This window comes from Hippocampus comes, unplaced genomic scaffold, assembly GCF_001891065.2.
Source record: "Hippocampus comes isolate QL1 unplaced genomic scaffold, H_comes_QL1_v1.1 scaffold383, whole genome shotgun sequence".
Taxonomy (NCBI): Eukaryota; Metazoa; Chordata; class Actinopteri; order Syngnathiformes; family Syngnathidae; genus Hippocampus; species Hippocampus comes.
The window spans coordinates 60143-74592 of record NW_017805407.1 but is presented as its reverse complement, the minus strand read 5'-3'; the positions used below and the strand labels follow the sequence as shown (position 1 = coordinate 74592).

General features: G+C 44.4%; 1 protein-coding gene across 1 annotated transcript in view; it reads left to right on the top strand.

Annotated features, from left to right (window-relative positions):
- The window catches only part of nkd2b (NKD inhibitor of WNT signaling pathway 2b), a 43653-nt gene that overhangs the window by 18166 nt on the left and 11037 nt on the right, over positions 1 to 14450 (top strand). Inside the window, exons 4-10 of the mRNA XM_019873600.1 lie at positions 10024 to 10084; positions 11041 to 11153; positions 11897 to 11992; positions 12172 to 12307; positions 12724 to 12781; positions 12870 to 12997; positions 14145 to 14442. Of these exons, the coding sequence (XP_019729159.1) occupies positions 10024 to 10084; positions 11041 to 11153; positions 11897 to 11992; positions 12172 to 12307; positions 12724 to 12781; positions 12870 to 12997; positions 14145 to 14442 (890 nt within the window). The remainder of the gene's footprint in view (positions 1 to 10023; positions 10085 to 11040; positions 11154 to 11896; positions 11993 to 12171; positions 12308 to 12723; positions 12782 to 12869; positions 12998 to 14144; positions 14443 to 14450) is intronic.

Sequence of the window (14450 nt, the reverse complement as noted above, 5' to 3'; positions counted from 1 at the left end):
GACCGTTAAAAGCGGGAGAGCCCCCCCCCCCCCCAAAAAAAAAGTCATTGTGGATTTCATGGACAAGCATCTCAAGTGTGTGCGCTGTTGCTGCTCTTCTGCATGCAGCTGTCCTTCCCTACGTGGTTTGTTTACATTTCTCAGTCACCCGCAGGAGCACTGTAACGCCCGTGGCCCCGGCGGCAGCCCCCCCACCCCCAAACCACAGAGCCTCACCCCTGTGACGTGCCGGACTTGCTTTTCAGCGCCGAGGCTGGAATCCCACGCAGCTTAACAAAACAAGCGGGGAAAACAGTGGTGTCGGCGCTTATCTCGCAGGTGAGAGCAATTATAACTGACATCTCCGTTCCAAGACAGACAGCTGGGAACCTGACACGTACAACCGCAAGTGTCTTTACGGGTGAGAGTGATCGTGTTGAAACGTAGCAGAGGCTGATGAGGGTGCTTACAAATCCTTGGTGACTACCGCTGACAGACAACAGTGCTCTGAGCATCCCACAGATGCGGTGTTTTTTTTTTTTTATGTGAAAACATTTTGTGGCACACCAACCACTTCGGTGCTGTGAAAACTAGAACACAATGAACCCCCATCTACTTGTGGTTTCCCCTCATTCGCTTTTCTTTTTGTGGAATCTAACCGCAGGTATTTGCTCCAAAAAAAAAAAGACAACAAAAAAACTTGTCTATTCACAACTATTGCCGTATATTTCTGCTGTTTGTAAAAGATGCCACCAAAGCGGCAGCTAAAAAGAAAGTAGCCATCGGCAATTCTCACACAATGAGAAGACGACATTTACAGCCGCATCCTCACACCTCCGATGTCTTTTTTTTCAAAATAAAATCAGCAGTAAGGAACTTATGTTCGAGATGAATGTTGAAATGATTTATGTAGGGTATAAATTAATAATATAGGTTATTGTAAACTTTTTGGGTGGGGCATCAATAACTCACAATGGACACTATACTCTTATAGTACTGTTTTTTTTTTTTTTTTTATATCTCGATCCATTTTCAACAAAAGTAATTCACCATTCAGTCACCCTAAAATTTTATAACTCAAATAAAATCGCCACGTCACACTTCTTTCCAGGGAAACCTCATAAGGGTGCAGCGTAACGGCCAATGGAAAAATAAGACACGCCGTGCATGCCTTCTTTGCTGTTTGAATGGCGATGAGATCAAAAGACTCAGGAAAGCACCGTAAAGATTATGAGATTATTTATGCACATATCATTTTGCAATTGAATCACAGCCCCGGGCAGCACGGTGCGGTAGTGGTTAGTTCTGAGGTTCAGGGTAACAATCTCTGCTCCAGAATTCCTTGCATGTTCTCCCTGTGCTTGTGTGGGTTTTGCGCAGGCACTCTGGCTTCCTCCCACATTCCAATAACATGAATGTTAGGTTCATTGAGCACTCTGAATTGCCCGTGAGTGTGAATGGTTGTTTGCCGACAGCACGGGTGTAAAACTCAAGGCCCGGGGGCCAGATCTGGCCCGCCACATCATTGTATGTGGCCGGCAAAAGCAAATCAAACACGTCAACTTCCATGATGCTTGCTAAAATCTGGAGCAAAATTTCACAATCTCAAATGTAAATAAATAAGCATTTTCTTGTTACTGAACCCCTCATTACAGGAACGCAAACAATAGTTGAATAAACCGTTATCCTTGATGTCTTTATATAGTTTCAAGCATAACGGCCTTCCAAGGGCAACGGTAACTGCAATGTGGCCCGCGACAAAAATGAGTTTGACACCCGTGTCTACAGCATATGTGCCCTGGGATTATCTGGCAACCTGTCCAGAGTATACACCACCAATGGCCTAAAGTCAGCTGGGATCCATTCTAGCTCAGCTGCAACCTGCAATACAATTACATTTCAAAAAGCAAAAAGATATGTTGGTGTGCTGACATCCTTTAGATGGAGAATTTTGGAGCCATGTTTCAGTGTGGTAGCACAAATCTCAACCATTGTGGGACACAATGGATAGGTACGAAGATACTTGAGACAGCTGGCTGTCACAGAAGTGTAATTTGCGTGCAACAATGGGAATTGGACAGAAAGAACAAAATCTTGTTTTTGCCCTCTAGCACTTGTTCTTTGTGGTTGGTTGTACTGTGTCACGCCATTACCTGTATGATGTTATCACACTCTTTAGCAGAGGTGGCATTTTACAACATTTTTCCGGTCTTTCATTTGTCATCCATCAGCGGCCTGGGTACCCGTCCGCCATCGTCATCCGTCTTTAACTGCACTGACATCATCAGTGTTGGTAAATTTCAGCGAGTGTTCCACCAGTCTGACAGTCACTCCCCTTCCCCACCAAAAAAACAAAACCAAAACAACACATCATAGTCCAACAGCTAAAAAATCGAATGTGATTAAAATAGTAAATGGAGGACATTTCTGCCATTCACTCCGGAAAATCGAATCTAAATAGCTTGCCCACCCACTCGTGTCTTTAACCCTTTCAGGGACAGCGGTTACTTCCAGTGGACAGATGACCATGTTATCAGGTTACAGGGTCGATGAAAGGGTTAAATGCTCATGGTCTGCGTCCGCTTTTGCTAGTTTTTCTTCTCCTTCTTCTCTCTATCCTCTTTTTTTTTTTGTTAGTTTCCCGTCAATTGTCAGCAAAATGGGCATCCCTTAGTGACGGAATGCCCACCTCTGCTGGCGGGCATCCTTATATCAGGGTTTCATAGGTCAATGTTCCCAACCATCCTTCGAGGTGAGATTGCTCGTTTGGGGGTTTGTTTTCCAAGCTGTCTCACCCGCTGAGCCCCGGAATATGCATCACATCCTTCCTTTTTTTTCCCCGTGAGTGGCAGACAACTTAATTGAAGAGGAGTTTCCTCTAAACCCTTCAAAACAAGACAAGTGAGTCTCCGCAGGACTTTTATAAGAGGTGGAGTCCCTTCAGGCCCTCGTGGGATTTGTGTCCACGCCAGCTCAGCCTCAACCTGGCAGTCTGAGGTCTTCTGTGTTGTTTAAAGGGCCTGTGGAATGTGGAACAAATCTGTTCAGCTTTATCGGCCTGGATGCGGTCCCCATTGGCTGAACTTAAGAGCCAGAGGCCTGCGCGGGAGCTTACAGAATTTCACATGGAGGTCACAAACAGAGGCACATCCTGTTTGAGGCCAAGCGCCTGTTCTGTTTGTTGCCTGGCACCTCCTTCTTTCACGAGGTGCATGTGCTCACAGGGTGTCCGGTTTGTCTTCCTGATGGTTTCTTTGTACATTCTTCCGGAAAATGTTTGAACGCATTCTTTGATGAGCGAACAAGTTTATCAAAAGTGCTACAGAGTAATGTATGGAGAGAGCCGTTGAAACTGAAAACATTTTTTTAATGTCCTGCTCTTGTAATATGTTCATACACATTCCAAAAACATGCATGGCAGTCTGATTGAACAGTCTAAATTGTCCCTGGGTGTGAGTGTGAGCGCGGATGGTTGTTCGTCTCTGTGTGCCCTGCGATTGGCTGGCAACCGGTTCAGGGTGTCCCCCGCCTACTACCCGAAGACAGCTGGGATAGGCTCGAGCACCCTTGTGAGGATAAGTGGATCGGAAAATGAATGAATGAATGAATGACCCATTAAAGGTGTGTCAATCATAAACCAAGAAAAATAATTGGGCATGCAGCCAGTGGAGTAATGTAAAAGTTACCTTATTGAAATCAACGGGGTCAAGAAACCAGGCCAAGTAAACGAGACGTAATCTTTGTCATCCCTCTCATACTTACACACATACTGGCAGATTTTGATTTTTTGTCCCCCCAATATTTTTCAATATCTTTTTCATGCTTTGTTTTCATTTTTTTTCCAGATTTTTTTTTTAATCCCCGTTTTTCATAGAAAATACACAGTGAATCTTTATCAGTGTAAGTGTTTTTTTTTTTTGAAGAAGAAGAATTTTGTGGGTTTGGGCAAACAGGGGTGCGGATCTCTCCACAAAAGGCCATTCGATAGGATTTTCCATATGTGGCGTGCAAAACAATTCAAGGGCTGTTCTGTTTGACTGAGTAGGAATACGATTCAATTTGGTACGTTGCAGTTCAAGAAGGATGTGATGGAATAAAATTCACCACAAAATATTTGAGCGTCTGGAACACGTTATAACGGCAATACTATTGCACTACTATACACAACTTTTAAGTGCAACTACTTTCCTTTTGTTCATCAAATACATAACACAGTGAACTGCTATTTCACACCTAACACGACTCAGTGGAATGAGACGCACGGATTCTGAGTCGCGGCAGTGACCGCCGCTTGTGTGACAGCTGAGAAAAAGGTCCTCCATTACATCACGTTGCTATCAACGCTGGCTTTAATGAAACAGAGCTGATTACACCATCGTCGACAGACGCGCGGTGGCCAGCAAGCAGTGCTAATCTTTGTTCATGCCGTCCGGGCAGGTCAAATCAAAGTGAAAGGATAATCAGGTTGGGGCAAGGGAGGGGCGGCGGTGGTATTAGAAGATCTCTCAATTGTAGAGGAGCAGGTGACTTTTTGTGGTTTAGGTGCACTTATGTCATTGGCGAAGCATTCTCATCAAAAGCCCCCGCCCAACACCCCCCCCCCCACACACACACACACACACGCACACACACAGCTGTTGTTATACAAGGACCGAAGAGGCTTCACCCCCCTGTGATTCATGTCCTGCCAAGGGAGAGGTTCTGCCTCCTGTTTGACCTCAAACAGAGTCCCGCTGGCCTATGAGAGTCATATCTCGGCCACATGGAGCTTGGCCAGATGACAGCACGGTGTTCTGTTCTCATCTCGATGCCATTCAGGGAAAGACATGTCACGGCAAACTGACGCATTGATAAAATTCCCCATTAAATTCCCGTCTATTTCAAATTCCAGAACTGACCTGCATGCTGACTGACACTTCAAAGCAGCTTACACACACTCGCCACGCATTCCTTTTTATTTTAATACGGTGAAATCTCTGAAGCTGAATGCCCGCGGAACTTAACAACGCTCAAAGTGCTGGCATGTATGATGTGATGTCAGACAGAACAGCAGTGTAAGAATTTGTCATTAAACGTAAGGCCTGAGGGCCTTATTCTTTAGATGTATTAATTACCAGTAAGGCAGCACGGTGGAGACTGGTTAGCATGTCCGCCTCACAGTGCAGAGGTCATTGGTTCGAATCTGGCCCTGACCTTCCTGTGTGGAGTTTGCATGCGTTGGTTTCCTCTGAGATAATGGATGGATGGACTATTACCAGTAATGAATAGGAATGGGATTTGCCAAGACTGAAGCCAGTTTGTTTTCTGATTGATTTCCAGTGGTGATGTCCAAATGTTGTTTCTCGTTTTTGCATATTGGAAAGGTACGCCTCCTTTGATGAAATTAAATTGCCATGTTGTAACCACACCACACGTTTTGCATGTGACATCACTCATTTGTCCATCCATCCATTTTCCGATCCGCTTCATCCTCATAAGGGTGGCAGGGGGTGCAGGAGCCTGTCCCAGCTGTCTTCGGGCAGTTGGCGGGGGACACCCTGAACCTCTTGCCAGCCGATCGCAGGGCACACAGAGACGAACAATCATTCGTGCTCACATCCACACACTAAGGGACAATTTAGAGTGTTCAATCAGCCTGCCATGCATGTTTTTGGAATGTGGGGGGGAAACCCGAGTACCCGGAGAAAACCCACGCAGGCCCGCGGAGAACATGCAAACTCCACACAGGAAAGCCGGAGCTGGGATCGAACCCACTACCTCTGCACTGTGAAGTCGAAGCGCTAACCACTGGACCACCGGGCGGCCATCACTCAATTGTGAGGTAGAAAACAAAATCGTCGGGCAGGTAAACAAACAATTCCGAGAAATTGAATTACTGGGGCCCGCGACCCTCGTCAGGATAAACAGATGAAAAAATAGATGGATGGAAGAATTACTGGGAAACAATTTTCAAAAAGAACCGGTTCGATTTTCATTCCTACCGCTGAACTTTTTGAAAGACTTGTACGGATCTTTTGAACTACAATTTCCAATGAGAAAATTCTCCTCTGCATCCGAAGCAAGCAACGTCACGGATTGCATTCAGGCTTTGAGGTTCAGTGCAACTGCCATTCAATACTCGCTGAGGCCAGTGCTCTGTGTTGACTCACCCACCATAATTACCCTGACGAGGGCTCGAGGCTGAACCACCGAGAACGCGGGCCCGCGTGTCTGCCATCTATTCATTGTTCTTTTACCGTCTTGCAAGAATGTTTTGCAACCCTCTACCTCCCCCCAATCATCTTTGCCTCCACTGGCTCTCTTCAGTTTAAACACTTACATCTGGTTTTGAGTCAAGGCCGGGTTGGTTTCTCCCGGAGTGGAGGTCTTTTATTCCTCATTGGCCTCCCGCGCTCTCCGGTTTCATCTCCCGGTGACGACTACTCCGAATGTTTACAAAGCGGTGTTCCTTTCTTTACGCTGACACCACCGGAGCCATGTTTCCGTTAGCAATTAGCCCCCCCCCCCCCCCTATACTGGGTTCGCTGAAAAGCTTCAAGGGTTTCCCTTGGCGCCCTTCCTCAAGGTGTCAGGTGACTTAAAGTATGGGTCACCTTCGACACTTTTGAGGAAATGAGTGAGATCTTGTTCGGGCAAGGGAAGATGAGCTGTACTGTCCAAGTTGTGTGGATCTTAATTGCATAATTTCCGAAAGCCGCATTGACTGGAAAATATGAGGAAGCCTCTTGACGATATCCTGTTTTTTTTTTTTTTTTTTTTCCGCAGCATACAGTATGTTTGGACTTAGATACATATGCATGCTGCTGTAATTCATACCCCTAAGGCCAGAGGAACTGTTTCGGCAATCTTTCGTCCAAGTATCGACTGTTTTTGTGTGTGTGTGCGTGTGTCTGCACATCAAAACGTGTTCTGCACATCATGCGTTTTGAAGGAAGACTACGGATATGCGTTTTAAGCTGTGGAGCTGGGTGGGGGGGGGGGGTTGTAAGAACAAAGATGTGTACTGTTTTCCAGCGGGAGGATGGGTGGGATGCTTGTAGAAAAGGGGGATGCCTGATATCACCTTGGTGGGGGCGCAATGAATACTTCCCCCGGGTTGCCTTAACCCACATGAAAGTCTGCCAGCCGAAGCCGAAGCTGTGGGGAAGCTTGGCAGAGGTGCCGCCGCAGCAAGCGCGAACAAACATCACACGCTTTTCAGGCTCTCGCTTATGCCACGGCACTTGGAAGACACTTGCTTACAAGTTAGTCCTGTCGGTCCTTGTCATTCGCGCGCATGCTGCTTGTCATCTCACTCAAAATATGCGTGGATCATAGCTTGCAGGTGGAAAACAAGGACGCCCCAGACTTGTTTGCGTCGCCCCACCGAGCATCTTTGTGATCTGATGGAGGAATAAATGGCAGCGGCGAGATGCCACAAGGCGGTTAATGACACATGTGGCTGGCAGATTTGGAGGCCGACACCCTGGGCGATGTGGATGGAGATGCCATGTGTGTAGATGGTAAACTGCAGACTGCGGTCAGACACGGGTCTGCTCTCTCATTAGCACCCTCCGCGGATGTGATGAGGAGCTGCCGGGGTGCAGTACTTTGCGAAGGGCTTCAATCAGTGAGACGTTACATCTCCTCCAACCTCAATTTTAATTGGCTTTATTGTTTGTTTCATGGCAATCCACCTTTCAAGCGTACGAGCGCTTGATGCTTTACCGTGTGTGTCTTCGAGCTGCAGAACAACTCACTTTTCCTCTCATGCCGCCTTTCGTTAGGGCATTCATTTACCCAACAAAATTGTCAGAAATGAAAGCTTTTTTTTTTCATGTCAAAATAGTCCATATGCACACTGACCTGTAAAAAAAAGATGAAAAAGGCAATAACATCATCATGCCAGGCCAAAAGCGAATGTCACTATAATAACACACCAGCCCTGTCAAGAAGAAGCTCCTCCATTCAATTCAACATAGGTCCTTGGCACTAAGATGGTGTCAAGGCACTACTTTTACAGTACACACAGCTTTGGCCTACACACAAAATAGATTGAGTTTTCAGGTGAATTCCATTCATCCAACCATCCTTTATCTGCAAATAGCAAATCACAAATACACAAGGAAACATTTTAATCTGAATGCCAGGCACAGTTACAAAAAAATAACGCGGTATGCATATGTACCAATTTTAACTTCACACCCTCGAAATGATGGCAGCAAGCTTGGAAGAAAAGAGTTTGTAAAAGACAATGTTTTGAAAGGGCATTTTAAACGAATGCAAGGGTATATACGCGGTTATGTAATTGTTTATAATATTAGTGAGTAACTCAGCCGGACATTCTAACAGTGTTTTAACTGGAATTTTCTATTTATTTTCAAACATTTGAGTTTGAAGGCCTGAAAAAGGGATGCCGTCGTGTAAAATAGCCCCAAAGGGAATTGGGAGGTTAAAAAAGCCACAAGATGCGTTGCTTGGGTGTTTGACGGACTGTTTAGGTTGAAGTGTGTACAGTGTGCAGTGATTAAAGACTTGTTTGGGGCTCGGGGAGCAGTACCAGTCCTCTCAACATCACAGGGTGTGGAGAAAAAAAAACGCAAAAACCTCCTCCAGTTCTTCGGCGGGGGTCCCATTAAAATATTAGATAGTTCCTATCTATCCAACTGTTAGGAAAACCACATCCTCTTGCGGTATCTGGTCCTCTCCCATCTTTGTTCCTCTTATCATCCCTTTTCCTCCTTTGTGCGTTCACTTTGTACTTCTTGCCTCTCTCTCCCCTTCCCCCTCCTTTGCGTTCCCGCTCAACCGCCCCCTAAGGCTTCACTCCCAATCTTTTGCTGTTTTCTCCCCAAAAATCTCATGGGGCCAATTTGCAGCGGCCGTTCAAAAACCTTGACCCTGAGATACGATTGCTTCACTACACACACCCCCGCCCCCTCCCCACCAACAGTGGTGAAGGTCGGGGGCTAGATTAGAGCCTGGAGGACTCGTCCTGTGAAGTGGGGAGTAATCACGGTCTCTGCGATTGTTAAATAGAACCACAGGCCCTGCTATTGTCATTACTCTGAGAAAGAGAGGAATGGGAGGAAGGGAGACGTGAGGAAGGGTGGTAGTGGTGGGGACGGGGGGTGGGGGGTCCTTCACCTAAACGCATGCAGATGTTGAGACTCACATGCAGTACATGCAGTTCTTTTGTTTTGTTTTTCCCCTAGCATCTATCTGTTTTTTATTTGCCTCCTTGCGGTGGGCCTCCTTCAGATTTGATTTCAAAGTGCAGCGGCAGCTCAGAGGAGCGAACATGACGTAAATAAGATGAATCATTTGTTGTTTGAATTCTTGCCTCTTAAGGCTTGTGCTGCATTTAATTGTCATTGTTTCCACAATCCCGGCGTAATTAAATTGTGCGCGCGCGCACGCTTGTGTGCATTAACACATGTGGCGTGGTTCTGGTTTGTGTAGGAAGTGGATTATTCCCATATGGCAGCACTCCTTCCTTGTGCCCCTTCCACCTCTTTTGTCTTGCGCTTAATTGAAACTCCAAAATAAAGGAATCACGAAATGTCCATCTGGCTGTTGTCCCCAGTTTCAAAGAAAATACAGTACACGAGTTGCTCTGAATTTTGAACGGGGTTTGTAACCAAACTTCCTCTAACTTTGAGCTTCTGTCATCAAGCTCTCCTCGCTTTTTTTTTTTTTTTTGGTGAGAACCAAGCGAGCGATCACAAGATGAATCGCAGAAATGCATCTTAATTTCCGCTTTGTTATTTGGGGGGTTGTTTGTTTCCTTTTTAAAATGGATGCAAGGGTCCGTTTGAAGGCTTGGCGGGGGGGAATCTTATTGTTCTTGGCTGCGCTTGCTTGTATCCCAGGCAGTGTAACCCAATCAGCGTGGTGCACGTTTCAAAGTGTTTGGCCGCACCGTCCGTGTAGGCCGTTTTTTTTTTTTTTTTTTTGCACACATCTGACGAGGAAATGTTTTTGCCTGAAATGTTTATTTTCTCTGTGTCTGGGGTCTGAACTGTAAATTCACTTACTTCTCTGATCTTCCTCTTCTCCTCCCAGGAGTTTCCAAATGGGCATATGAAAACCGGACACCTCGCAGATCAACACTGCCCCCTTGAGGGTAAGTTGGAAAGGACTCGCTGGATAAAATCCAAGTGAATTTTTTATTTTAGTTTTTTTTTACAATTCCAGGCTGGACTATTATATACCGGGAGGTAAAGGAGAATAAGGGCCATGCTGGAAGGGGGAAAATACACTACGTGAAAGTCATAATTTGAAAATAGAGTTGTATAGTTTCAAGAAGCGAATACATATTTTTGAGATTAAAAAAAAATAAAGCAGTAAAATCAATGAAGTTGAAAGGTAAAAGAGCCGTGTTCGAGATTAAACTCATACGAGAATTGAGTTGTTTATTTTTCCAAAAAGAAAAAGTCAGTTGTTAAGATAAAATGTCAACATTTTCATATTACTAGAATAAAGTTACATATTTTCAAGTAAAAAGTGGCATATTTTCAAAGTGTTTTTGAAATGTAACTCATATTAAAAGGAGAGGTGAATGAATGCTATCAGAGGAGTCATCTATACATTGATGAGCAATGTGTTGGATTGACAATATACACTATAGTAACACTAGCACAATTAGCTAGTAGTTAGCATGCCTGCCTTGCATTCAAGATGTCACGGGTTCGAATCTGGGCATCTTCTCTCCGTGCGTGTGTTGGTCTTCTCACAGTATTACAGCTTCCTTACACATTTCAAAAGACATGCATGTGTTAGGTACAATGAAGTCTCAAACATCCGATGGTGTGCAACTAATGAGGACGCTATAGAAATGGGATGGATGTAGAAATATTATTATGTCACGATTCATTCAGATCATTTCATGACTAAAATTAAATGTCAACTATCTTGTATTTGAGTTGTGAAAAGTCCACTTTTTTTTTTTTTGCAAGCCAGTTGTATATATTGAAAAAAGATTTTCAATGCTTTCTGGCAACATATGCTTTCTTCCATTTACAAAAACAAAACAAAAAAAAAAGACTAATGTGTGTCTCGTATGTGTGTCTCTTACGACAGTGGCTCTCCCTCCTGAGAAGCCGGAGGGATGCGAGAATCACCTTCAGTACCTTCACGCTGAGGACAGGGAGCGAGAAATGAAAGCGAGCGGGAAAAAACAAATCAATCTGGACGTAAGTCTTCATTGCGACAGTTAACATATCTGATGGTCACTATTTTATTGGGGGGGAAAAAAGCAATAGGAATGCAAAGAGAAGAAGGTTCAAATCAAACCAGCGTGGGCTGATGCTGCAGCCTTATTTGAGCACCACTTAAGTGTTTCTCCAGTTAAAACTCTTTACAGGAAGAATCGATAGAATTGTGGGTGCCTGGACATACAGTATGTCCGTACAGTATACCGCTCCAGAACAAATTACAATTTAGGATTGGCTTCCATCTTTATCATGCTTTAGTGATCAGTCCTGATCGCATGTGCTAAAAAGACATTAGAGAGCCATAAAGGGCTGCTTCTCCTGAGAGACCCATCGCTCATAAATGTACGCTGCCTTTTTCACACGGCGGCTTCTCCACCAGGCCTACAGGAAAGCAGATGTTGCTTTTTTTGTCTATGATTAAATCACAGAAGTTGGTGGCGAAAGAAAGAGTTTGTTTTGAGGTTTTCCATTCAGCCATTTGCTATAGCTCTTGGTACTCACGCGATCGTGGATGAGCCGGAGCCAATCCCTAAATTGTAGATATTTTGCTGCCCTCTTATGGCATATAGTGTATCATGGTAAAGCTGTTTCCCCAAACGTGTGCCTATTGCAAATCAGTATGAACGAACACCTCTCAGACAACATCATGAAAAAACAATGAGCACAAACGATGTGTATCCTTATTAGAAATAAGTCATTATCATAATCTGATGTATGTGCAGGACTTGGAGTGTGATGTTTCTGTGGAGGATGACAACCGCCAGGAGTGGATATTCACACTTTACGACTTTGACAACAGTGGCAAAGTGACAAAGGAGGTGTGTGTGTGTGTGTGTGTGTGTGTGTGTGTGTGTGTGTGTGTGTGTGTGTGTGTGTTTTCAAGTCAGGATAGGCATGTTTACGTCTGAAGAAAATGTGTATGCATCTACCGGATTTATCACAGTGACCAATATGTGGACCATTAGCCGAAGCGTCTGTGTTTCTGCTGTTATTATAGGATATGTCCAGCCTGATGCACACCATCTATGATGTAGTTGACGCCTCGGTCAATCATTCCTGCCATCATAAAAACAAGACGCTGCGTGTCAAGCTGACGGTCACTCCAGAGCCGAAATGCCACAAAAGAGAAACAGGTTGGGCAAATATTTGTCATCCTGGAACAGGATATTGTCAAAGCGTCCTAGCATAAAATTGTCTGAATTATTATTACTGTTTGTTGTTTTGGAGTCACTAATGGTGAGTTACAATGTGCAAGTGTGATTGTCTGTAGAGGTGCCACAATTAATTTATCAACAGCTAATTATTCTCAAATTAATTGCTATATATATTAGTGCTGTCAAGCGATAAAAAAAAATGTGTGATTAATTAATTAGCGTCCTAACTTTTTGCATAATCCTACAAGCCAAAACACAACAATTCAAACACAGAACCTCTTGTGTTTCTCTTTTGAGCTTGGCAGAAGTCATGAAAATACGATTCTGAATTCAAAACCGACTCTGCTTTCACTTTCATGTGATTTTTTCTGACCTGTTTCACTTTGGTTCTTCAGATCGCTGTCACCAAGAGGAGGGTCGTTCAGCTGACAAGCGCATGTCGGCCTACATCAGGTCACTTTGCTGAGAATTGCACATACAAAAGTCATACAGTATTTCACATGCCCTTATTCACTTCCTGCAATACCATTTTTATTTGAAGCAGCAGGGTCCAAAGCAACGAGCCCTCAGCCACTGAAGGCCAGCATTATTGTGTGGATGAGAACACAGAAAGGAGGAATCACTACCTGGATTTGGCTGGCATAGAGAACTACACCTCCAGATTTGAAGGTGAGGTGAAAGTGAAGGTGCATCGCAAGCATATTTTTATTTGAGCAGAGTAAGATGGACTAGACACCCTCGCCGCATTGCGGTGTTCCCCCACATAATCACGGATTCACTTATTGTATTTTAACCTAGCCTTTATTTGTTGAAAGAAAAAAAAACACCTGTGTTTTTTTTTATGAAAGTATTGCTTTGGCGCCATCTACCGGTAATAAGCAACTCTTTGGGCACTTCGCTGACTCTGGGAATTTTGCTCATGTAATAATGTATTCGTTTTCTCTTCAGGATATTGCTGAGTCCCTCTCATCATGAAGTTGGCCGATAACAAATAGAATGGCAAAAGGCCAAACAATCCTAAACATGTGTTTGACTGTCCAATTAGAATGGCTAGGGCATGTCCGGCAATAGTTTTCTACTGTAGTCCAGTAGGTGGCAGTAAGTGCCAGCAAAATAAAGAAACGTTTGTTGTTGTTGTTGTTGTTGTCGCTTTATCTGCAGAATCTGGTGGGTCACTGCTCCACTCAGCACCCCATTTAAATTACCCGAAATCTGAAAATATAATCTGCACACTTATCTAACTCTGCAGCAAAATTTCATGCACGGTGGAGAGACAGTGAATATGGTTGATCTAGTCTGTTTTGGAATTCTAAAAAAAAAATTGAAAGGAAATGTGAAACTGTAATAAATAAACCAAAATCATTCAACCCACAAATTCCCATTATTTTCAGGGTGCCCAAAACATTTTGCCATAAATCAAATGGGCAGGGCTGAGTAAACACACGTCCTTGGCAAATGCATTTTAAAAGGCTTAAATAAAGATTCATCAAAATTCCAACAACCAATAAAAACAGATGTACTCAAGATGTTGACAGACTTCACAAAGATGCTGGTTCTTTAATTTTGAGTTTTTGCATAATCCTACAAGCCAAAACACAACAATTAAAACACAGAACCTCTTCTGTTTCTCTTTTGAACTTGGCAGAAGTCATGAAAATATGATTTTGAATTCAAAGCTTGCCTTTCAGCATTCGCACAATACATTTTTTGGACACATGCTGGAATGCATCACTCCCAGCATTAGCACAATGATGCATTGTGTTTAAGTGGCGGTGAAAAACGATCTTGCCCCCTCAAGCTCCGACCTGTCTTTCAGGAACGAGCCCTCCCCAGGAGAGTCATGGTCGAAGCTCCCAGAGCCAAAGCCGCTCTCGCTCCCACGAGCCAGAAGCGCAACTCCTTCACCAGCGGCGCTCGCAGGTCATCGGCGACAGCTACAACCCCGCAGAGCTTCGGGGAAAAGGAGCACAGTTCGTGAAATCCCCCAAGGGAACCAACAAAGGAGGAAATGGCGGCAGCGGTGGGGGCAAATCCACTAAATGTCACGCTTCCCACCCTCCCCTGCAAAGCATGCTGCACAGTGGCAGCGCAGCCACCCACGGGGGTCAAGATGTATACCAAT